Genomic DNA, 25,315 nt, shown 5'->3' with positions numbered 1-25,315 from the left:
ATATAAATTAAAGAAAACACGTGAGGGCGCGTGGTAATCCTGGAGTAACGGTAAAACAACGTATTCGTAGCACTAATAATATTACGCTGCCTGCTGTGACGAAGCTCGAGCGGACTTTTGCCGCCATCTTGTGTTGAAAAAAAGAGGAAGGGTTACTATAAGTTGACCTGTCCTATTGGTTGAAATGCCGGTGCGTTTGAAAAGCTTACACCTGATTGGTCGGCATATCTACGAGACGGTTCGGCGTATATCTTGCAGATGGCGGAGCCGGACAGCGGTAGCTGCGGTTAGCTAATACTGGCTTTATGTGTAAATGCAAAGTGTTTAATTAAATCAATTTTCAGAGCGTTTCAGATAAACTGCGCTTTTATTATGTTTCATTTTCACGTGAAATTGTAAACATATTTAATGCGTGACTTTTGTACAGTATTTATTTGAAAGCCTGTAGCCGGTTAGCATCTTTGTTGGAAGTTTAGGCCTACTGTGCCAGCGCTTGTCGATTTTAACAATAGCTGCGATACGCTCCCATCGTCTGCCTGTTTCGTTGCATTTTTAAGAGTTATCTTTTAAACGACCCAAAAAAGACATGGGACATAGACTGGTTTGGGTGTGTTTTAGCAAGTAAGACATTTTGTTATGTAGACGGACTTTGACTTGGACGGGAATTGAAGACGTTTTGCGAGCTAGAAAAAAAAAAATAACAATCACAAAGGAAGATGTCCAACGGCGCTACAGGAAGCGGGGCTCTGGCTTGGATGGTAAGTTTGTTTAGCACAGGAGTAACGAACTTGGCTTTAAAAAAAAATTTAAAAAGTAATTGCGCTATCGCAATACTTTAAAATGTTGTTTCAACCCAAGGGCAGCGCGAACCTGGACTATTGCCTCTCGGTGGCTTTTTAAATTTCATCGCCAGCCGGTGTATTTATTCTGCTGGCTATTCATACATCTATTAAGGATGAGCCATCTACAGTCTGCATTTAAATTCTAACTCGGCTACAAAGCAGTGAACTGGGTTGAGTCTTGTAGACGCGAAGGGCCGGGAGGTCAAACCCGACATTCATCTTTTTCTATTTCTGCCTTGATGGTTCCTTGTTTACGTCTTCAAGCGAAAGTTGGAAGAAGCGTCTCGTCGAGACTGGTTTACATGACTGTTGTCTGGTTACTGTAATGACCACTATATGTACCGCTAATACGTGATGAAAAATGCAGTAGGAGGTGTATTGAAAATGAACAGGAATCACAAGTGCGAGCCAGCACAGCACTTCACACTATAGTTGTACGGTGATTCAGACCGCTCTCTGCCCTTCGTCAGTCTGACCCATTCACACCAACCGTCTGGTGTGCAGTTGCATATAAACTTCTCTGCAGCGTCAACATTGTTTTAATATCCGACTTTTGCTGTATGAGTACTGAGTAATACTGTAGTTACAGATTTGAACTAAAGTACATGTTTAAAATGCAGATGTTTACATGCGCTTCAAAAATCTTGTATAACAGCAGTAACCTGCTGTTGGCACGAATAATTAGCAACTTCAAGTACTGCATTGACAGGTGACTGTAATGAATGCTTTTCAAATACAGGTCTGTGTGACACACTGTTTACATTCAGTAGCATTAGACTTACTATACGAGTATATTTTACTAGTAGGCTGAACTTGAATCTTAGCATTTATCAAAGTGATCAGTGGTTTTAACTGTTGTTTAAGCCTGCTGAATTTATTAATTTGTTAAAATAAGGTGAATACATTTTTTTTCTGAGATCAGCCTCCCATATAATCAATTAATATATATTAAAGCGTATATAATAATATAAGGATAGTTATATTTTATCACTTCATGACCCAAAAATATAGATTATGAACTACAGACAGGAATTAAACATTTGTCTTTTTGTTGTTTATTCTCAATAATTTACCACTACTATGAAAAAGTCTTGAGAACGTAACAGAAAACTTACAACTAAAACTTGGCTAATTGCTATTTTAATGCAATCTGTTACTAACAGTCTGTCATTAAAGCACATCATTTGTTCTTAGTTTGCTTGCACCAACAAGGTGTTTAGCAAAGAGATTTTTAACAAAACATTTTGCATATCTCGGTGTATTGTGCAGGGTGAGCTTAAACATTTTAGTAAATTGGTGGAGAAAATAAATATCTCTGGAAGCCTCATCAGAAATGCTCTCAGTGGAATAGTGGTTGTTAAGTAGAGGTTAAGATTATATCATATTATTTCAAGAAAATTAGAAATAATAATGCTGATGCTATGGAAAAAATCACTGAAGTTGTTTTATTGATGTTTGCAGTTTGCAAAAAGAAACATAAGTGTGCGGCAATGAGTGGCATTATAGTGCAGTCGAACTGACGAAGCATAATTCAAATATAAGCACAAATTAGATAGTTTAAGTGTTGTTTTTCCCAGAATTTTAAGTGAGAGTACAAAAAAAACAGTTTAACACTTTAGTTTAACAGTAAGTTAAACTTACTTCATAAATCATCAGGAATCTGCATAAAATTGTCACATTATGAAAAGTATTTTCTAGCTGAACTGTTGCTCAAAGCACTTTACACAACTTGCCTCATTCACAAGAGCACTATTTCTACTATAAGTGCTTTCTGTCTAACTTTCACACTCCAATGGATGCATCAGAGAGCAACTTGGGTTAGTAACTTGCCCAAGGATATGTGGCGTACATACTGGAACAGCCAGGAATCGAACCACCAACCTTCATGAGCTACGGCCACCCTGAAGCTCATGCCAAGGTTGGAGCTTTTTAACCAGCAGCTTAAAGCTGCTTTTTCCACTATATAACCGCACCAATAATTTCCATCCACTATTTACTTATCTTGTCATACGGAGTGCAACTAGCGATTACACAGCAATACTAGGCAGAGTCATTTGTTTACATTTGGGTCACAGCTGCTGATATTTCCTCTTTTATAGCCTGGTTGTAGTCAAAGGTGTTTTTGCCTTTGGGGCTGGAACATGTCTGTTGGTTCCTCGATCACTGAGAACAATTTTCTTGCATATTTTGAAAAGCGTCGTGCTTTGCTGGAGGCTGTTGAAGTAGCTCTCTTTTTAGGTACTAATGCTTTTATTGTGTGTGCTTGTGTTGGTATTTACTGACGAAGAGCCTATTGATCCCAAAGAAGAGGTTTGGAAAGTCCTTCAACAGCCCTGGAGAATGATTCCTGAGGAATGCTTCAAGAAATTAAAAGAAAACTTAAGAGACTTAAGGCTGTGTTGAAGAATATAGGAGATCATGCCAAATATTTCTAACTTGTTAGAATAGAAGAAAAACTTATAATTGCCTGATTATACTGTGCTATTCCATCTATGTTTCCAGATGTTTCAGTAGTTTTGCTGCACCTGTTTTCAATCTCTCTAGTAAAACATAAAGAGATGAAAGGTGACTCAAGACGTTTGCACAGTAATATTTGTTCACTAAAAGTTAAAGCTGGTATTTTTCACAACTTTCAAACTGAAAATATGACAATGTCATTTGGAATAAAGATGGTGGATTAAAGCCCCTGCCCTCCAGAAACAATGAAATTCAATTCTGTGTATGTCCTGGGTGTCTCATACAGCAATAAATGAACTCACTACTGTCTAACAGGAGGCTGCGAATGGCAGAGGGGATGCTGGAAAAATGGAAGGGGCCAAGAAAGGTTCCAAGTTATCTGTGGAGCGAGTGTACCAGAAGAAGACCCAGCTAGAGCACATCCTCCTCCGTCCAGACACGTACATCGGTTCAGTTGAGCCAATCACCCAGGTGGGTCCCAAGAAACTGCCTTCTGCTGGTGGCTACAGAACTACTTGCAGTACAACTTCACTGGCATTTTACAAAGAGGGCTTCAAGCTTATTTTTGTGTCAGGAGTTTATAGAATAACAATCTTTATTTTTATTTTTTTCTTTAAATTAACTGCTAAAATGATTCTGTCTTCAGGTGAAGATCTGTTTGGCTATAGTAGCACATTAATGGTTCCCTGTAAGTGTGTCGTAAGGAGCTGCCTTAACCCTGCTCACAGTAAAAGTCCTTTGGTTTTGAACTGCCTCCCATCTTTACTGTTGTGTGTTGTACAGAGCCCATTGTCCTTTGGCTGTGTCATTTAGGAAATGTACAGTAGGTAGTGTGACAAGTTATCTGTATTTTGCAGATTATGTACCAAAATGTTTGCCCAGTTCAGAAGAGTTAATTGACTAGTTAACACCAGTCCCCTCTCATTATCTTCCAAGACACTCGTGGTGCCCAGTGAAATAATACATACAAACATCTGTCCACCTGTATAGCTATAGTTTAAACTATTCACATTTTAATTAAAGGAATAATCAGTAACTGAATCGATAATTGAAAACTTGTTTTAATGGCCGAATTTTAATTCAGAGTTCTATATCTTCTGTTACTTCCTGAGACTCTCCTGATGAATATAACCTCGACATTCCTTAAGCTTACCCCTTCAGTCTAGTGCTATCAGCAGAATTTGATTATTGTCATTATTTTTAACGTGTTTTGTTTTTTGCAACTCTTCCAGCAAATGTGGGTTTTTGATGAAGACATAGGAATGAACCAGAGAGAAATCACCTATGTTCCTGGACTGTATAAAATCTTTGATGAAATTCTTGGTAAGTGATTCCAAACTGTTCACTAATAAGTGTGTGGAAAAATGTTTCTCCCCCCGATTAAAGTTTCAAATTGTTTAAGAAAACTTGTTAATGTGTGACTTGAAATTTGGATTATTTAGTTAAAAGATGTGTGTGCAGCTGGGCTGTCGTCATCTGGGCACATATATGATCTGTTGTTCAGTTTAAGAAAACAGGAATAAATCCTGAATATGTGTATGAAACATTTCAACATTTGTCTTTTACACACTAAATGAGGCATTATCATCATAATATTGTTATTATTCACTGAGTCAGGGTGTTGTTAGCACTGTTCAGCAGCACTGATAGGCATATGGACTTGATGTGTACAGCATTTCTATGTAAGCCTATTTATGAGCTATGCAAAGTCAGATGTGTTTGAGGTAGCACGCACTTTATTTGGAGACATGGTCAGTTAGCATCCACTGGCTTAATAAAGGATAATAAAGCAGGCTGCATGTAATATATTAGTCTCTCAGACAGATGTAGTGTAATACTGTGTGCAAAGTGCAGCAGTGTATGAGCTTTGAGATGATGCCACCCAAACACAGGGAGGGTTGTTGGTGATGGTTTTCCTGCATACTTGGCCCTCTTAGTCTGCAGGTTTCTATTTGAATAATGACAGTGCTCCATTGTCTGGATATTAATGCTGTGGCAGTGTAATTATATAGGAGGCAAAGAACTGAAATATGTATTTCTAAAGTAGCAGTTTCAGCAAAATGGTTTGTAGACCAAACGAGGTACAGATTCCGCTTTAACTGTAATTTCATCCAAATATGATATATGTTATTTTTCAGATTAGTGTAGTAATGAAATGATTGAGGTTACAAAAGTTTCATTATTGTTTCATAATACAAACAAAGATCTACAATTGTCCTATTGCAGTATGTCCTGCTATACTGTGAGTTATAGTCACACACAGGAAAATATCTGAAGATATAAAATTGAGCACTATTTTGGTACTTCTTGACACGTTATAGAGCAAGCAGAAAATGGCAACAATCCCTATTTGATGACAAATGTACGGTTATGCAAGGCATAAAATTCTCTATCATTTTGCTGTTATTTCTGCTAGGGCTGCTCAATTAATCGAATTTTAATCTAGATTACGATCTGGCCTTTCAGCGATCATTAAAAATGACTGAGCCGATTATTAGCACCTCCCTCGTGCTTTACTCTCGCGCTGCTCCGTGTGGCAAATCGAGCGCACCTCTCTGCGTTTCGAACACGCGTCACAACAATTAAGAGGACCCGAGGGAAGCTCGGAAAGCTCGGAAAGCTAAGCAGAAGTTATTTGTAGAGGAGAGGATAATGGCTGCTGAAGAAAGAATGCCGCTGGTTGAAAAGAGGTAAAACGACTTCAGTGGTGTGGAAACATTATGGGTTCACGCAGTCAGACGTGGATCAAGTAGACATAGTGTGGAAACTTTGCTACGGTGTCGTAGCTGCACCACAGAGCAACACTACAAATTTATCAATCATTTGAAGACCGCTCACAAAGTGACATACGTTTGATGCAATTGTGCATTGTGTGGCTATACAGCTTGCCGTGATGTTTGGTTATTTGTATGCATAAATATTATGCAGTATTTTGAAGTTCACTAAACATAGATGTTTACATTTTTCATTTATTTTTTATATTGCAAACATTTGCACTGTAATCAGTATTTGCACACTATTTTATATTACTTTTTGACATCTTTAAAGCCATTATTCAATACATTGTTATTGTTAAATAAATATCGTCAAATAATCGAGATCTCAATTTCAGTGAAAATAATCGTGATTATCATTTTTGCCATAATCGAGCAGCCCTAATTTGTGCTCATCATTGTTGCTGAATACGTGGTTGTATACATACACTATGTATACATGAAGCAAAGGGAGCCTTTTTTTTTTTTTTTTTTTTTTTTTAGTAAAATAGACATATTTTATTAACAAAAGTGTTTGTCTGAGCATTGGCTCAGTAATAATGTGACTGTGCTGTTTATTGTGATCTTTTGGATTCATATGATATTGTTTGACAACAGTAGTAGTTGTTTAGAGCTGTGCGTTCCATCAGGGCGAGCAAACCACTACTAGTTTATAGCCTAGCAGAGGGATTTACATTGAAAAGCTGGAGGAGTCGTGGGATTTGATATTATTCATGGATTTGAAAGTCTTATGCCAATATGACCACTTCGTACGATTAAAATATATATAAACAGGTGTTCATTCACAGGATAACGGACAGTGATAAAGACTTTATAATAAAATGTGCGACAATCACATCAGTTCAGGGATGGGATACATTTAGGCTCACAGACTATGTAGAACAGTGCAGAGGCTTCCAAAATTCCAAGATAACCATACCAGAGGTGTGCTTACACAACGTGTTTTTAATATTTGGTAAGGTGTGTAACTCTTGTATGAAATAATGTACTGCAAAAGAGATTAAACTGATTAAACTTGTGAAATACCTCCCAAATAAAAAAAAACCCTGCTAAATGGGAGAGGCTAAACCTGAACTCATTTATTTTCATAATGGAGGGTTTTGTTCATCCCAAACTGGATGTGACAGTGGACAGAGGCTTCCACAACAAACAACTAAAAACAATGTGAAAATGTGCTCCACTCAGAAGCTTTGGCAGTGCCACCACTGCTTAAACAAAATGTGTATTTATTTGTCAATAGAAAGTTTTCGAAACCTATGAAATCCTTCTGATTGGTCTTTATCATATCATAGAAACATGAAACACAACAAACAAAGTTTATAATGCCTCTGTCAAAGGTTTTGACCATGGCCCATTACTGAAAATCATCCCAAAATAGGTTTTTGAGATCAATTCTGAACACAAGCGTAAATCTTGCTGAAATAAAAGAAACTACCAATCATAAGCTGTGGTAATGGACGGCTGCTTGGATACTTTTGTTCTTTTAACTTTGTGTTTCGATGCTTTGCTCGTTGACAGTCAATGCAGCTGACAACAAACAAAGGGACAAGAACATGACTGCCATCAAGATCACCATTGACCCGTGAGTACATTAAAAATAATGTAGCTGATCTTATGAAGCATGTATTTTTCTTTGAGCCAGTTTAAACAAGCTGCCTCCGGGGTCCTCCTACAATTTATATCCAAGGCAGAGAAACTGGTTATGGGTCACTTTGTGGGGAAGCTGAAAATGTTTTTTTGTATAAACCCACTCTGGAAGGTTTACATATGAGTGTGGAATAATACATTTCACTTGTAAAAGATAAAAGGATTCACACTCCTTTAGTGCCAATGTTGAAACAATGTTTTTGCAGCCCTTATTACAAGAAAGAAATACCACAGGTTTATCACAGGCAGTGAAAAGTGTAATACATTTCCCTGATGATGAGGTCAACCCTGTGTCCACATTTATCCTGTATTTAATCTTTTTATACTGATTTTTTTTAGTGAATCCAACACGATTTCCATTTGGAACAATGGTAAAGGAATACCTGTGGTGGAGCATAAAGATGAAAAGATGTACGTCCCAGCTCTCATTTTTGGCCACCTGCTCACCTCCAGCAATTATGATGACGAGGAAAAGAAGGTCACAGGTGAATGCAGCAAGTTTGACATCACTCAGTTGTTATTGTGAATGCAGAAAAGTTGCTGAAAGCAGCATTGCTGACTGTTTGATTGGTTTCAGGTGGAAGGAATGGCTATGGTGCTAAACTGTGCAATATCTTTAGCACCAAGTTCACAGTGGAAACAGCATGTAAGGAGTACAGACACAGTTTCAAACAGGTGAGATAACTACAAACTTGCTTACTGTTACTTTCTCACAGCAGCACTTTTCATGCTTTGTTACTACACATATACATATTACTAATGTATATCCGGTTTCTGGGGTTTCGTAGTAACCCTGTTGCATGTCTCATTACATTATCATTTCTCATTCTTTTGGTATGATTTCACGAGTTGGTTTTGCAGATTTCTGTTGTTTTTTTTAACAAGTTCTGAAAATCAAAAGAATTCGTAAATTAGCAACAGATAGACACGGCCCCAATTTTATAAATCTATATATTTCTGAAGGTACTATTCACAGTTGTTCAGAAGCACTGAGTCAATTCTCTTTCCAGCTCACGTGCCAAAACTTTATTTGGGATGTTTCTGCTCCACTACCAGTTACAGTGTTTATAAGGAAAAGACTCATTGGTAGGATTTGTGGTGATTTTATCCAAGAGATATGCACTAAACTGAGAGGAACGGAGCCAGTAATGAGTAGAGGATGTTCTGCCTATCCCTAGTTAAAAACCCCGTATGTGTTGTGTGTTTATTTTGATGTTAATAAGTATTTCCAGTTCTGAACAAGTCTACCCCCCAGATGAAAAACACATTAAAAATACACTTTTTTTTCAGAACTTTATTAAGCAACAGTATACAGAGAATGTATGCAAATTGGAACATAATTAACATATGCCAGGGGTGTAATATAAAAAGTTACATTCAAATAATTTATAATTAGTACAAATAGTAATTGTTTTTATAGCCTTTTTATTAAGTGATCCACTAATCAATTTTATGGAAGATTTAAATTTAAAATTAGGCTTTTGGCTAGTGTATTTGCATTTGTGGAAATAAAATTTAGCTAAGATAGATTAGAAATACACTAAAGGTGTAAAGGTACCTGTTAATTACATAAGCAGATATTATGTTTACAAACATCAGAAGCAAAGGGAGAACGAACTTTGAGATGTTTAAAACAAGGAAGTCTATTTATCAAAATCATTAATCAATCTGACATAACACTATTCACTATTTCAGAAAGAAAGTTCAACTTCAGTTCAACTTGTTCTTCATGTTTTTGGCCACCAGATGCCACCAAAGAGGACTGTATTAAAAAGCTTTGAGTATTCAACCCCGTTTTTAATACAAGCTTCAGAAAGTTTCAGTTGGCCTCATCGCTGGATGACTCCAGGTCTTCCTGTAGCTCTCCACAGGTGCTCCTCGGCTCTTGGACAACTCTTCTGATAATTCTTTATATTCCTCTGTCTGAAGTCTTGTGGGGAGCGCCTGACTGTGGATAGTTTATGGTGAAATGAGGATCTTTCCACTTCCAGATTATGGCCCCAACAGTGCTCACTGGAACTTTCAGTAGTTTAGAAACTCCTCGGCAACCAATGCCATCAGTAGGTTTTGCAACAATAAGGTTGTGAAGGTCTTAATTGGTTTTACCCGTCATGAGATGTTTCTTGTGTTACATGTTGGTAATGAGACACGTTTTTATAGGCCATCAGTTGGGACTGAACCAGCCTTACTTTCTAATTTCTGACAGATTTCTGCTGGTGTCATGACTGTCAGTGCCTTTTTGCACCTCCCTTTCTTCATGTGTTCAATACCCTTTTCCATGTTTCATTTCTTCTTATTACACACAACTTAATTTAAGGACATCTGTGGTTACATGTGTGGATTGGATGGATTGTTACAGACAGCTAGTGAGAATTTCATTTCAGTAGCACTACATATATATAGAAATATATTTAGGTAGAAAATTTGTATGTGCTTCAGTTCTTTTTGCCACAAGGTCACAGTCTTCCTTGTTTATAGACTAATCCCTCAAATCTGCCTTGGTGCCACTTGTCCACTGAAATCAGAGCTGTTTTCATGGGATTGTGACAAGTGGTCACAATCATATGAAGTCTTTTGGGTGAGAGGTGAAACATCTTTACAAACATAAAGAAGTCCACTTGTCTGGGTTTTACAAGCACAGTTATTAAGACACCAAATGTTTTAACATTAAGATTTTCAGGTTCACTCAATACAGCAAAGGGGGTCCAAGTTTAAGACTCCTGCACATGACCATGTCTAAATACCAGGTATGTGTATGTTGTCATGTGCTTCATCCTCCTCAGACGTGGCAGAACAACATGACCAAAACCTCCGAGCCCAAGATTAAGTTTTTTGATGGAGATGACTTCACCTCTGTGACATTCCAGCCGGACCTGTCCAAGTTTAAGATGGAGAAACTGGACAAAGATATTGTAGCGCTTCTTACCCGCAGAGCATATGATGTAGCCGGCTCCTGCAGGGGAGTTAAAGTGTCTCTGAATGGCAAAAAATTACCTGTAAGTCTCCATCTCATTCTATATTTTCCCTTATCCTGCCACACTAGCTAACCATAAAGTAGTCATTTGTTGTGTTTGTGTGTAACTGTAACTTTTCACTGTACATGTTTGCATAAATATAGCAAAAACTGTACCATTGAGCGTAAACATCAACGCTGAGCACTGAAGGTGAATTTCGAATGGAGTTAATGGGTTAATTCGAGTTTTGAGTTAATGGGATGATAATGGGTGTGAATGTTTCCATTTAAAGACCACGGATGTATCAGACTCTGATCTTCACATCACGCCAGTTTGGATTGTTTAAATTAGAACTGTTATTTTTGGAGTATAAGAACTTTATAGCCTCCCCAGTACGTGGTTCTTGTGTCATGGCTACTTCTACCAAAGTTTGCTTGAAGCAAAATAAAAATAACTTAATTGCCGTGTTGAATATCACATTATATGTTCAATAACCCATTCTCTCTTTCACTGAAGGTTAACGGGTTCCGCAGCTATGTGGACCTGTATGTGAAGGACAAACTAGATGAGACGGGCGTGGCCCTGAAGGTGGTGCATGAAACGGTGAACGATCGCTGGGAGGTTTGCCTCACCATGAGTGAGAAAGGATTCCAACAAATCAGCTTTGTTAACAGCATTGCCACCACAAAGGTATCTGGATATGAGTAGTAAGTTGCAGAAGTGTAAATGGCAGTCATAAGTAAAGAAAGTTCTTTTAAAGCTGAGACATGTACGTTTTAGGGTGGCAGGCACATTGACTATGTGGTGGACCAGATTGTAGCCAAACTTATTGAGGTGGTGAAAAAGAAGAACAAGGCAGGAGTGTCAGTTAAACCCTTCCAGGTGATGTCACTGGGGTTCTTATTTATACATTGGTTTCAATTTACAGCTTCATGTTGAAAAACATTTAATCTTTCTGGCATTTGTACTTCAGGTGAAAAACCACATCTGGGTGTTTGTGAACGCACTGATTGAGAATCCATCGTTTGACTCCCAGACGAAGGAGAACATGACACTCCAGACCAAGAGCTTTGGGTCCAAGTGCCTTCTGTCAGACAAGTTTATCAGGGCTGTAAGGACATTTCTCACTTCTCAAGCCTTCACCATTGTTTGTACTTAATCTTTTCTCATGTAAAGTAGCTGGACTTCAAAGAAAAAATGTTTGTCACCTACAGGCAACCAACTGTGGGATTGTGGAGAGTATACTCAACTGGGTGAAGTTCAAAGCTCAGACACAGCTGAATAAAAAGTGTTCATCTGTGAAGCACAGCAAGATCAAAGGCATCCCGAAGCTAGATGATGCCAATGATGCCGGTATGTAACCAGTTTCATTATTTATTAAAGTCTAAAATAAGGAATGTCCACAACCAACTACCTCTTAATGAAATCTTACAGAAGACAGTTGCATGGTGTACTGTTGGGTCTGATTGGGTCATAGTGATGTCATTTTCACAGTTTTCCTCAGACTCTACACTATACAGTAAACCTGCTAAAAATATGCACTTCAGGTGGACTACAGGCAGAGAGAGAAATACAATAATACATGAAAAAATATTTTAAAAATATTAGTCTATTATTAGACTAATTCTCAGTTAAAAAGAATTTGCAGTGTCCGACTGTGTGTCGTGGAGGTTCATCGCTTGTGGCTCTGCTGTTGTGTTATTGAGACCCAGATTACGTTCACGCACAGTAACAACTAAATTTAAAAAAAAAAAAAAAGAATTGAATTGAATTGAAAACCATGTGATGGTAGCTGTGGGGAGGTGCCAAGTCCTCCTGGAAAAAGAAATTAACATCTGTTTACAGCATCATGACCTATGAACCATAATCATCAAAATGAAAAATGTGTCAGACATGTAATAAATATAAAATTTTAGCCTTCTGAATTAAGTGTGTGTTTTTCTGAGTTTCCTCGTAGTCTTGGACCAGGGTTCTTTTGCACATTATGCTATGGAACCACTAATTTGTTATATCTACAGGAAAAACTTCACAGTCAACATGAAGCTGCACACTGCAGCTAACTTAGTAATCCTCTTCATATCTCCATCTCAGGGGGCAAACACTCCTCTGAATGCACACTTATCCTTACTGAGGGAGACTCGGCAAAGTCTCTGGCTGTCTCTGGACTGGGAGTCATTGGTCGGGATCGTTATGGAGTATTCCCGCTGAGAGGCAAGATCCTGAATGTGCGAGAGGCAACGCATAAGCAGGTACGAGCCTGAGCAATAATGACATTTCACTTGTAGGAAACAAAAGCAGGTGAAACAGATTAATGCAACAAAACAAATGCCAATTCACGTGATAATAGGACATTGACCCGTTCTGTGTTTTTGTCCATTTGCTCATCGTTTCTTTGTTTTCTATTTTTATTTATTTATTTAGTGGCGATAAATTGTTGTCAGTTATATTCAGATATATCCAGTTTCTTTCTTTTTTTTTTTATAATTGGAGAGGACCTCTTTGTGGATGGAGCAGAGACTGTCCTAAAAATGGGATCAAATAATTGTGGATGAATCAGACAAACATCTAAACCATTGTTTAGATGGTTTAGACCATGTTGTTGTTGTTGTTGTTTAAACAACGCCACAAACAAACAAAGAAGACATTCAGTCATTAACAGTTAATGACCTGTAAACTTCTCACATCTGTTCTGATTTATTTCTACTGAACTGTGAAGATTAAAAGGAGCTGAAATCTGTGTGGACCTTATTATCACTGGCAGTAGTCGGCTTCTGATGAATGCTGTTTCATCCGTGTTGTCACCAGATCATGGAAAACGCCGAGATTAACAACATCATTAAGATCGTCGGGCTCCAATACAAGAAGAGTTACGACGACCCAGAGTCGCTGAGGACCCTGCGCTACGGCAAGATCATGATCATGACAGATCAGGTGACCGGCCTCACAGACACTCACCCACGGCTCTGGTAGGACTCACAGCTGCTCAGAAAATAGTAGTAACTCTTCTCCTCGTGCACCAGGATCAAGACGGCTCCCATATCAAAGGTCTACTTATCAACTTCTTCCATCACAACTGGCCGTCCCTGCTGAAACACACGTTCTTGGAGGAGTTCATCACACCCATTGTCAAAGTAAGGGAGGCACACCATTACTATTTTATTAAACCGATCAAGCAGCTTGAAACTATATGCAGGGTGATGTTTGTGTCTTGGACGTGGTCGGTAGAGTGTAAAGTGAACGTTACCCTGAGGATTATTTATTTCCAGGCTACTAAGAACAAACAAGAGCTGGCCTTCTACAGCATTCCAGAGTTTGACGAGTGGAAGAAACACACGGAAAATTATAAAACCTGGCATATAAAGTACTACAAAGGTTTGTCGTTTCAATATTGTTAGAAACTATTTTAGAGCGACTTTTGAAATCACAAGTTTTTGTTTGAAAAATTGTTCATTATTTGCCATAAAAGACCTGTTTTTTGTTGCAGGTTTGGGTACAAGTACAAGCAAAGAAGCAAAGGAATACTTTGCTGACATGGAGAAACACCGGATCACATTCAGATACACTGGTGCCGAGGACGATGCTGCCATCACTCTGGTGAGCACGCTGTACTGCTGCTAGGACAAACGGACCATGAAAACTCCAGGAGAAAGCAGCCAGTAATTATAGCATACATTTGTGCGTGCTCAGGGTCTGTTCAATATGCTTACTTTGATTCAGGCCTTCAGTAAGAAGAAGACGGACGATAGGAAGGAGTGGCTCACTAACTTCATGGAAGACAGACGTCAGAGAAGGATGCACGGCCTGCCAGAGGTTTGTATGGAAGAAGCTTTTATTTGTGTGCTTCTCTCACTGACTTTACACAGAATCATGCTAACTCAGCAATATTTGATTTGGATGAAATGGAGAAAAACATAGATGAGTTATTTCTCTTTTCTCTCCCTCCCCTCATCTCCCCCCACCACCCAGCAATACCTCTATGGAACTCATGCCCGGCACCTCTCCTACAACGACTTCATCAACAAAGAGCTGATTTTGTTCTCCAATTCTGACAATGAGAGATCTATCCCGTCTTTGGTTGATGGTTTGTACACTTCTTCCATCTTTTAACTTTTTGGGGTTTTTAGCTAAGTTTTCTTTTTCACAGTGAAAGCATCTCTAACATACCAACAAACATATAACCTCAGTATTTTGTAAATGTATGCGAGGTATAATCAGCTCTGGATATTTCAACTTTGTAAATGTTGATGATGGTGTTTGTGTGTTGCTTTTAGGTTTAAAGCCAGGTCAGAGAAAAGTGTTGTTTACCTGCTTAAAGAGGAATGACAAGAGGGAAGTGAAGGTCGCTCAGCTGGCTGGTTCAGTAGCAGAGATGTCTGCCTACCATCATGGAGAGGTACAGTCAAATCATTAAGAACGTTATGAACCATCGTACGCAGCACAGCGTGAGATTTCTGTCCACGTATCTGTGAGTTTCTAACTTTAAACCGATACCTGGGGAAATACTCGATGCTCCTCACCGATTTCAACACCACAGGAGGATGCTGACCCCATCCTAAAACAGCAGAATGGCTAAGAGGAAAATGTGTTCATTTTCAACAAACTTCTCATTTTTAATAGAATTTTAATGGAAGATGTTTTTTTTTAGTCTTTATTAAAGTGTTTTAAATAAAGTGTTTTATTTATTGTACAGTTTACACAGATACAATACAGTAAAATATATTTTAAAACCTACAAACAAAAAAATGATACACGGGAATATCTGAAAGCACAAAGCATATTATTAACAACTGAAACTTTTTAACCTTTAAAGATTTACCCTGAGACTTTAACACTGCCTCCTTCTGACTACCCAAATCCACTTTAATCTATTTTTCTTTCATTCGTACTTCTAGCAAGCTCTCATGATGACCATAGTGAACTTGGCGCAGAACTTTGTGGGCAGCAACAACGTGAACATCCTGCAGCCGCTGGGTCAGTTTGGTACTCGCATCAATGGAGGAAAAGATGCAGCCAGTCCTCGTTACATCTTCACCATGCTCAGGTACAAATGAGTCCTGCATGTCTTTTAATTCAAATTTGTTTTTTAAAAAAGGCTTTCTCATCTGAGACATTTCGACTGCATAATTTTCATAAATGTTGTCCAATTTCCCACAGTCCTCTTGCCAAGCTGTTGTTTCCAGCAGTAGATTCCAACCTACTAAAGTTTCTGTATGACGATAACCAGAAGGTGGAGCCAGAATGGTACATTCCCATTATTCCAATGGTGCTAGTGAATGGTGCCGAGGGCATTGGGACAGGCTGGGCCTGCAAGATTCCCAACTATGACCCCCGAGAGATTGTCAACAATATAAACAGAATGCTCAACCATCAGGACCCACTGCCAATGGTAAACACTGAGAGAAATAAAAGCACGCTAAGTACGGAGACAGATGAAAGTATATTTTAAAGATAAAACTACAGCATATCTTCTGTATCTCTAAGCATTTTTCTATATGTGCAAAGTTTAAATTGCCTTGTGGAATCTTGACAAAAGAAATTGACAAGGTGATAAGTTATAGTGTAAAGTGCTTGTTCGCTCTACCTCTTAACTGTTTACCTATACAGTAAAACGTGCCATGTCTTAACTGATTGTAGAGTGGTTAAAGGTAGGCCAAAACCAGCTTGACGTTTCTATAGCTAGTTTCCTGTCAGCCTCCCAAACAGGATCACAGGAGTGTCCACAGGGCATGTGCAGAAAGTGACACAGAGTGCCCCCCCCAGCCTGTTAACTGTTGTCAGCGGGGCGCACACGTGCTCATTCTGTGTCTAGAGGGTGACTCACAGGTAGCTGAAAGATGGACCCAGTAAGTAAAAGCCTGGGTAGCTACGAGAGGGCATCAAGTTATAGGATGGATGCAGAGAGTCAGAGATGTGAACAAACAGTCCTCATCAGCACGCTGTGCTTCTGATTTCCACAAACTGCTGTGGTTTGTTGCTTCAAGTGTAGATAAAAGCTTTAACCTCCCTGTCCTTATTTCCTTCTACCCACAGCTTCCTAGCTACAAAAACTTCAAAGGGGTTATCCATGAACTGGGTCAGAACCAGTATCTGGTCAGTGGGGAGGTGTCAGTCATAGACAAGAACACCATCGAGATCACAGAGCTTCCTGTTCGGACTTGGACACAGGTAAAGTCCAGGTTGTTTTCTCGAGAGTGTAAAGAGTCATTGATAAGACAAAAATGATCTGGAATATATTTTTATGTCCGTCTGTACGTTTAACCATTTTGTATGCAGGCGTACAAGGAGTCTGTGCTGGAGCCCATGTTGCAGGGCACTGACAAGACGCCAGCTCTCATCAACGATTACAAGGAATACCATACAGATGCTACAGTCAAGTTTGTGGTTCGCATGTCCGAGGAGAAGCTGGCCCAAGCAGAGGCAGCTGGCCTTCACAAAGTCTTTAAACTGCAGTCTAGTCTCACCTGCAACTCTATGGTAGATATTCCCCTTGGTTGATCTTGTTCTGCTTTAACCACAGCTGTTGTCTTGGAACGGTTTCATTTTTTTTAACTACATCATTCTCAGGTGTTGTTTGACCACATGGGCTGTCTGAAGAGGTACGATTCAGTCCAGGACATCCTGAAGGAGTTCTTTGAGCTCCGCCTGCACTATTGCAAACTGAGGAAGGACTGGTTACTGGGCAGCCTGGGCGCTGAAGCCGCCAAACTATCCAATCAAGCTCGCTTTGTGCTCGAGAAAATCGAAGGAAAAATTGTAATCGGTAGGAACACAGAAAATCCTCCGACACTCAGTGTCACACAGTATGGATTCCTTTTTTCTATCTCACCATTTGTTTTTAACCCAACCAGAAAACAAGTCCAAGCGTGAACTCATCCGCATGCTGGTGCAGAAAGGCTATGAATCTGATCCAGTTGCTGCCTGGACCAAGGCTCAGGAAAAGGTATCACAGAGCTTCTAGAAATATTCACACATTACAGGATTGGTACTGAACACAAACACTACAGGGAGGATCTCCTTCACCACACGATTTATTTTCCATGTTTTTATCCGGCAGTCTCAAGAAGAGGATTACAAGGATGGGAACGAGAGTGACAGTTCAGTGGACTCGGGGTCCACATCAGGCCCAAACTTCAACTATATCCTCAACATGCCTTTGTGGTGCCTGACCAAAGAGAAGGTGGACGAACTGCTTAAGCAGAGGGACCAAAAGGTATTCTATAGATGTCTTTACAGACTGACATCATGTTAATTTCAGTCTCATCAGTCATCCTTACATGTAAGAATATGTAGACTATAACATGTTGATTAACAGAGTGAATGTGTGTGTTTGTGTGCAGAGAGGAGAGCTGAATGACCTGCAGAAAAAGTCTCCAGAGGATCTGTGGAAGGAGGACTTGACAGTGTTCATCGAGGAGCTGGATGTAAGTTTGTTTGTTGCCGTTTATTGTTTTCTAAAGACGCGCATCGTACGTGCCGAGTTGAACAATACAGAGGAGAAAGCATTCACCTGAAATGTGTTTGTCTTGTGTTGTTTAGGTCAGTAGCTCCATAGAGATTGTAATGAAGAGAACTCTTGCAGCAACTGTCCTGTTTTTTTGTGCAGGCTACTTTTGTCCAGTGTTATTTTATTTGGTAATCTGCTACATTTAAACCATGACTCATCTTTATGTTCTGCCTCTCAGAATGTGGAAGCCCAGGAACGAGAGGAGCAGAGCTTAGGCAAGGCCATCAAACTGGTAAAGGGTAAAGTGGGCAAGCCCAAAGTGAAGAAGATGAACCTGGAGGAAACTATGCCTTCACCGTTTGGCCGAAGGGTGGAGCCTCCAACACAAGCAATTAAATCTGATGCAGCCAAAAAACTGACCAAAAAGAAGAAGGTAACCTTTGTGTTTCGGCTTCAAAATTGATATAGATTTCATGACAGCATTACTGGAACACACAGTCACACAGGTGTTGTTCTCTTATAAAACCTAAAATACTTCCTAAGAAAAACAAATATGAGACTAAAACACTTTTATGTCCAAATAAAGGGAATAAAGGTTTGTTGCATTCTCCTCTCAGGGTGACTCAGACCCAGCACTGAAACTGGAGTTTGATGACGATGGTTTGGGTGGCGAGGGCGGAGGTGGAGAAAACATGGCAGCCAAACCGAAAGCTCCACGAGTGAAGAAGGAGAAGAAGGAGCCCGGTCAGTGCTTCATGCAGAAATCATTCAGTTACACAGTGGTTAAGTCAGTGTGCTGCAGTGAAAATGACAAATATTTCTCAGTTGCAAAGTTTGTTCAAATTGAGGTTTGTGAAAAGTTGTGGAATTGCACATCGTATAGAGGTAAATGCATGTATGTTTATCAGCTACTTTACATCATGCTGTGTGATTTGGCTGTGCATGGATGCTGTTTAACACTACACGTTTCATCCTTGATTGGTGATTTACTGCAGTTTAAAAAGCACATCGAGGAGCTTCACTGTATTATGTGAAGATTTATTCATAACACACGTGAAAAGACCCAGGAAAACAGAGTTAACGATAAAAACGATAACAAAATAACGCTGAAAACCGATAAAAACCCTGAAAACCATACATTTCACACCCGAGCCTCAACTCTCGCGACCCGGTACCAAACAACTCACGGACCGGTACCGGTCCGAGGCCCGGGGGTTGGGGACCGCTGCTCTAACAGACAGTCTGGTAATCTTGTTCACTCTTATACAGGAGCTCCTAAAGTGAGAAAACCTCCTGCACCCAAAGGTACAGGTACTCCTGCTAAAAAGGTAAAGAAGAGGAACCCATGGTCTGATGATGAGTCCAAGTCAGAGAGTGACCTAGAGGACAGTGAACCCATCATTCCCAGAGAGACCAAGTCCCAGAGAGCATCAGGTACGGTTACAGTCACTATGAACACTCACTGTCATCTCTCCGATCATCATCAGTGTTTAAACTGCCGTGTTCATGTTGTGTTCAGTGCACTACAGAGCGTAAATGCATTGTTAATGATGTCATATATTTGTCTTTCTGTCATTAGCGAAGGAAACAGTTTAGACACCAACAAAGTCTAATGCAGCCTCTGGGTGGTTGATGGGATTTGTTTGTGTCAGAGCACAGAAAGAAAGTATTTATTAAATATGCATTTCACTGCACCAAATGTGCAAAATGAAAATTCTCATTTTCTTCACGTTTCACACTGTGCGTCATGCATTTTTTTCCTTTTGTTTCTCTTTTAAATCCATTCAGTCTTTGCTTTATTCCGCCGTCTGCATCAGGTTGTTGCTTAGTGTGACTGGTTAGCATTTCATTTCAATCCGAAGCAAGCTCCTTGATTTCAAACCACCCGGGGCTAAAAATATCTGCTCAGCTTTTGACAGGAGTCTGATGTAACTCGGCTAATTATTGTACGTCAGAGTGGCATCAGAATCCCCGGCAGTTATAATGTGGTTTCACACAGACCCTGCTCTCATCTTTCAGCTTCCAAACCAAAATACACGTTTGATTTCTCGGAGGAGGAGGATGAGGAAGAAGCAGATGAAGAGGAGAACGCAGACGACGAGCCTCCTTCTTCTCCAGTGAGGTCGTTCAAAGACGACTTTGCTTTCCCTGGTGCTAAGGACCGCTATAATGACCATAATGATGACAATGAAGATGATGACAACGATGAAGCATATACGTCACCCAAACAAAAAGCTGTGTAAGATTTAGGAATAGTTCACTACGTTCAATGATAATTTCAGCACCTGGATTTCCACCATTTGTGTTCTTGCACCCACCACCACCACACAAATGTCTGCTATTCATATCTTGTGGGGACATCTAATTGACATGATGCTTTCCCTAGCCCCTTACCCTAAACCTAACCATGACCCAAATGTAACCCTGTCACTAAAACCACATTTTGAATCTCAAAAATGCCTTCAAAGGGTTGTTGGTCCCCACAAAGATATGAACACACGCACAATCTTCTGACTTGCGCAGTATTTTACTTTTGAATATGTTCCTTCTCCCTCTCTGCAGTTCAGCGACTGCAGCTAAAAAGAAAGACACAGCCAGCATCTTCTCATCCAAGGTAGCTGCGTCTGAAAAGAGCAATGAAAGTGGTGAGTATCACTTGGAAGTCTGTGTCTTTAAGGAACATTTCAGACTGTGAAACAGGGGGGGCTACAGCTTCAGATGATCACGCCTGTGGTATTGTTGTCAGTGAAGAACAGGAAACAGGCTACAGTTAACACAAGCTCACCATAATTGGACAATAGAAGATTGTGGGGGGGGAACGAAACATTGCCAGGTCTGATGAGCCTCGATTTCTTCGACACAATTTGAACTGCAGGGTCAGAATTTGATGTAAACAACACAAAACATCCAGCTAGCATCCGTGGTTCAGGGTGTTGGTGTTATGGTCTCACAATATATTTTCTTTGGGTCTCTTACTACGAGTTGAGGATCAACACAGGCCAACTGAGCATGTTTCTGACCAGTTTATCCCATTATCTTCTGGCGGATGCTTTCAGCAGGATAGCATGCTGTTACAAAGCTCCAGTGATTTCAGGACAACGAGTTCACTGTACTCAAATGTCCTCTATAGTCCCCTGGTCTCAGTCTAGTAGAGCTCCTGTTGGGAGGTTTTATTAAAAGAAGTCTGGGGCAGATTTGGGGATGATATACAAACAGCCTGATCTATCAGTGACCTACAGACACAACAGCAGCTGAATGCTTATGTTTTTGTTGTAGACGAAGCCAAGTCTGACAGCGACAATGACAACAGCCCAGTGTTCTCCACTTACTCCAGCAGCTCTGCATTTGACAAAGCATCGCCAGCAAAGAAAGGTCAGTATGTCCAGGCGAGAGCAGTCCACTCCTTACCACACAGTGACAGTCTGTTATGTTGTATCAAGATGCTGCTGATGCGTCAAAGCAAAGGCTCAAATGTGCCACAGTTAATGCTGATGCTTTAAGTGACTCATGCATGTGCAGCATTTGAAGACCAGGTGTTTGTTTTCTGTAGCAGCTAAGAAGCCATCTGATGCAGTTCCTAAACCTAAGAAACCACCAGCACCAAAAGCAAAAAAACCCGATAAATCCATTTGGGACTCTGACTCTGATACTGGCTCTAAGAAACCAGCACCAGCTCTTAAAGGTAAGGCACACGTGCACAAAAAGAAGAAGAAGAAATGTAAAAAAGTCACACTGCAGGTTGTGAGCTTTTGTTACCTTGTTGCAGGTAAAGGCCGGGGGAGGAAGAGGAAGGGCTCTGGCTCTGAGGACGAGTACAGCCCCATGAAGAAAACTGCAAAGCCTCCGGGGAGAGTAAGTGCATAGAGACGATATTTTACGGTGTGATTCTGGCAGGCGGGGCCACGCTGAACTGGTGACCTGTCCAGGTGGTACCCCACTTGTGTTTTTTACACCATCAGCCAACATGGACTACCAAGTTTGTGACTGTAGCAGCTTCAAATTGGTACCAAAAAATCTCAGATGAATGTGAATCTAGGTGATCTCAACCTCAAGGTCAGAGGTCGTGTTTGCTGAAAACTTGTGAATGCAATAACTTGAAGACGAGGTAGCATAGGAGTTTCAAACTGACACCATAGGTGTTTCTACCAAAGATATCAGACAAGTTGAGAGCTCAGTGATGTCGACGTCAAGGTCAGAGGTCGTGGTTTCTCAGTCTCGTGAATTCGATAACTTGAGAAGAAGGTGATGTAAGATTTTGATACCGCAGGTGCATGAGAGGTACTGCTGGCCACTGCCAGTATTTATATATAGAAAAACCCTAGAAGGGATTTTAGTGTCCTCGGTGCTAAAAAGTCATCCAAGCACAGAAGCCTGAAGTTCTTGGCTAACACTGTGGGGAGGCTGTTTTATGTGAGTTCACCTTTGGACAGATCTGTTTAAAGTTAACACACATATACAGTGGCTTGCAAAAGTATTTGGCCCCCTTGAACTTTTCCACATTTTGTCACATTACAGCCACAAACATGAATCAATGTTATTGGAATTCCAGGTGAAAGACCAATACAAAGTGGTGTACACGTGAGAAGTGGAACAAAAATCATACATGATTCCAAACATTTTTTACAAATAAATAACTGCAAAGTGGGGTGTGCGTAATTATTCAGCCCCCTGAGTCAATACTTTGTAGAACCACCTTTTGCTGCAGTTACAGCTGCCAGTCTTTTAGGGTATGTCTCTACCAGCTTTGCACATCTACAGACTGAAATCCTTGCCCATTCTTCTTTGCAGAACAGCTCCAGCTCAGTCAGATTAGATGGACAGCGTTTGTGAACAGCAGTTTTCAGATCTTGCCACAGATTCTGGATTGGATTTAGATCTGGACTTTGACTGGGCCATTCTAACACATGGATATGTTTTGTTTTAAACCATTCCATTGTTGCCCTGGCTTTATGTTTAGGGTCGTTGTCCTGCTGGAAGGTGAACCTCCGCCCCAGTCTCAAGTCTTTTGCAGACTCCAAGAGGTTTTCTTCCAAGATTGCCCTGTATTTGGCTCCATCCATCTTCCCATCAACTCTGACCAGCTTCCCTGTCCCTGCTGAAGAGAAGCACCCCCAGAGCATGATGCTGCCACCACCATCTTTGACAGTGGGGATGGTGTGTTCAGAGTGATGTGCAGTGTTAGTTTTCCGCCACACATAGCATTTTGGTCTCATCTGACCAGAGCACCTTCTTCCACATGTTTGCTGTGTCCCCCACATGGCTTGTGGCAAACTGCAAACAGGACTTCTTATGGTTTTCTGTTAACAATGGCTTTCTTCTTGCCACTCTTCCATAAAGGCCAACTTTGTGCAGTGCATGACTAATAGTTGTCCCATGGACAGATTCCCCCACCTGAGCTGTAGATCTCTGCAGCTCGTCCAGAGTCACCATGGGCCTCTTGGCTGCATTTCTGATCAGCGCTCTCCTTGTTCGGCCTGTGAGTTTAGGTGGGCGGCCTTGTCTTGGTAGGTTTACAGTTGTGCCATACTCCTTCCATTTCTGAATGATGGCTTGAACAGTGCTCCGTGGGATGTTCAAGGCTTGGGAAATCTTTTGTAGCCTAAGCCTGCTTTAAACTTCTCAATAACTTTATCCCTGACCTGTCTGCTGTGTTCTTTGGACTTCATGGTGTTGTTGCTCCCAATATTCTCTTAGACAACCTCTGAGGCTGTCACAGAGCAGCTGTATTTGTACTGACATTAGATTACACACAGGTGCACTCTATTTAGTCATTAGCACTCATCAGGCAATGTCTATGGGCAACTGACTGCACTCAGACCAAAGGGGGCTGAATAATTACGCACACCCCACTTTGCAGTTATTTATTTGTAAAAAATGTTTGGAATCATGTATGATTTTTGTTCCACTTCTCACGTGTACACCACTTTGTATTGGTCTTTCACCTGGAATTCCAATAAAATTGATTCATGTTTGTGGCTGTAATGTGACAAAATGTGGAAAAGTTCAAGGGGGCCGAATACTTTTGCAAGTCACTGTACATCCAGGGTGGAATAAATGAGAACTGTCATTTGAGTGAATTCTATTATGTTTCCTCTCTTCATTCATAACAAGTATAATGTAGTCGTGTTATGGTTTTGCTTCTTTCATAAAGCGTCTGAGTCTCGTGTTGCTTAACGAGCATCGTAGTGACGTGAATGATTAACTCGAGTGTTTCATTCGCGCAGAAGCCTCAGAAACCTCCGTCAGACGACGAGGACGACAGCAACAGCATGAGCGGCCTGAGCGCTCTGACCCGCGACCGGCCAGGCCGCGCCAAAAAGGAGGTGAAGTACTTCAACGAGTCGGAGAATGAGGAAGAAGACGACAACGACATGTTTGATTAAAGTAGCCCGCCGTCACACAAACGCCACCTGTATAGAAATTTGCCCTTCCTCCTCCTCTTCCCCACAGACTTTTGTACATTTCCTGTTACATTTTTTTTTCATTAATGGTGATGTTCAATGGTTTTTAATGTGTAGATGTTTTACACTTTTTATTATTATACATATACAGGTTTCTTTTTTATGCTCATTGAAACGTTCTGTATTTGTCTGAAGCAGCTTTTAGAAATTTAGAATGCAGTGCTTTAGCACATTTTAATTGTTAAAATAATATGTACCTTTTGGAACATGAAGTTGAAAGTAAATGCTGAAATGTCCCCGAGTCTGCTGGTTTCATTCTTTTATTACTGAGCCGCTGCTAAGACGACAAACTACTGATGTGATTACAGCTTCCATCAGTTTACACTGACGCTAACAAATCTTACTGTCTGCTCATTTAAAATTCTTATTTAAAGTTGATGCTAATGTTACACAACCAACATACAGAGGGGGGAAAGCACTGGATACAATGTGTACCTAGTACATACAGTTTTAGAGTCATTGTTGGGATACCCAGAGTATGAGGAGGCTCACACTGGCTGCAGCAACTGACTGTTAGACTAACTGTGGCAAAGGAAACTGTTTCCTCTATTAAATTCCTGTTTGTTTAATGTGCTGTCACATATGAAGGCGGCTAATCTGATTGTGTTTGGCTAACCTTTCAGAAGTAAACTAGAGAGGAGAGAGATGCTCTAGACATGCTTAACAATATAAAGTGCCCTAAGGTGACTGTTGTCATTTGGGGCTATATAAATAAGATTAAAACACTGAAAAATTG

At 40.3% G+C, this 25,315-nt stretch overlaps 1 protein-coding gene across 2 annotated transcripts; it reads left to right on the top strand.

Moving 5' to 3' along the window:
* Positions 1 to 235: 235 nt before the first annotated feature.
* Positions 236 to 24,815, top strand: top2b (DNA topoisomerase II beta). 2 transcript variants are annotated; one of them, XM_031748381.2, is made up of 36 exons: positions 236 to 758; positions 3,615 to 3,770; positions 4,532 to 4,622; positions 7,592 to 7,655; positions 8,060 to 8,205; positions 8,298 to 8,395; positions 10,504 to 10,716; positions 11,191 to 11,364; positions 11,455 to 11,556; positions 11,648 to 11,785; positions 11,889 to 12,027; positions 12,766 to 12,923; positions 13,480 to 13,605; positions 13,695 to 13,805; positions 13,941 to 14,046; positions 14,159 to 14,268; positions 14,392 to 14,484; positions 14,641 to 14,755; positions 14,946 to 15,067; positions 15,567 to 15,715; positions 15,829 to 16,060; positions 16,705 to 16,839; positions 16,948 to 17,148; positions 17,239 to 17,434; positions 17,523 to 17,614; positions 17,729 to 17,884; positions 18,012 to 18,095; positions 18,357 to 18,551; positions 18,736 to 18,862; positions 19,388 to 19,552; positions 20,138 to 20,357; positions 20,681 to 20,763; positions 21,395 to 21,490; positions 21,672 to 21,800; positions 21,885 to 21,970; positions 24,343 to 24,815. In XM_031748381.2, exons 1-36 carry the CDS (start codon positions 717 to 719, stop codon positions 24,499 to 24,501), a joined length of 4,809 nt encoding a protein of 1,602 aa, XP_031604241.1. In that variant the 5' UTR covers positions 236 to 716; the 3' UTR covers positions 24,502 to 24,815. The 2 variants fall into 2 exon arrangements, with proteins under 2 accessions (XP_031604241.1, XP_031604240.1); XM_031748380.2 differs by having other exon boundaries at positions 237 to 758; positions 21,669 to 21,800.
* Positions 24,816 to 25,315: the final 500 nt, after the last annotated feature.

The sequence above is a fragment of the Oreochromis aureus genome, linkage group 22 (assembly GCF_013358895.1).
Source record: "Oreochromis aureus strain Israel breed Guangdong linkage group 22, ZZ_aureus, whole genome shotgun sequence".
Lineage (NCBI taxonomy): Eukaryota > Metazoa > Chordata > Actinopteri > Cichliformes > Cichlidae > Oreochromis > Oreochromis aureus.
Note: the sequence above shows the minus strand (reverse complement) of the source record. Positions and strands in the feature narration are given on the sequence as shown.

Coding starts and splice junctions, on each gene's coding strand:
- top2b (XM_031748380.2), top strand. CDS start 717: ATGTCCAACGGCGCTACAGGAAGCGGGGCTCTGGCTTGGATG. Junction 8,396..10,503: donor ACAGACACAGTTTCAAACAG/GTGAGATAACTA, acceptor CATCCTCCTCAG/ACGTGGCAGAACAACATGAC. Junction 17,149..17,238: donor GTCTCACCTGCAACTCTATG/GTAGATATTCCC, acceptor CATCATTCTCAG/GTGTTGTTTGACCACATGGG.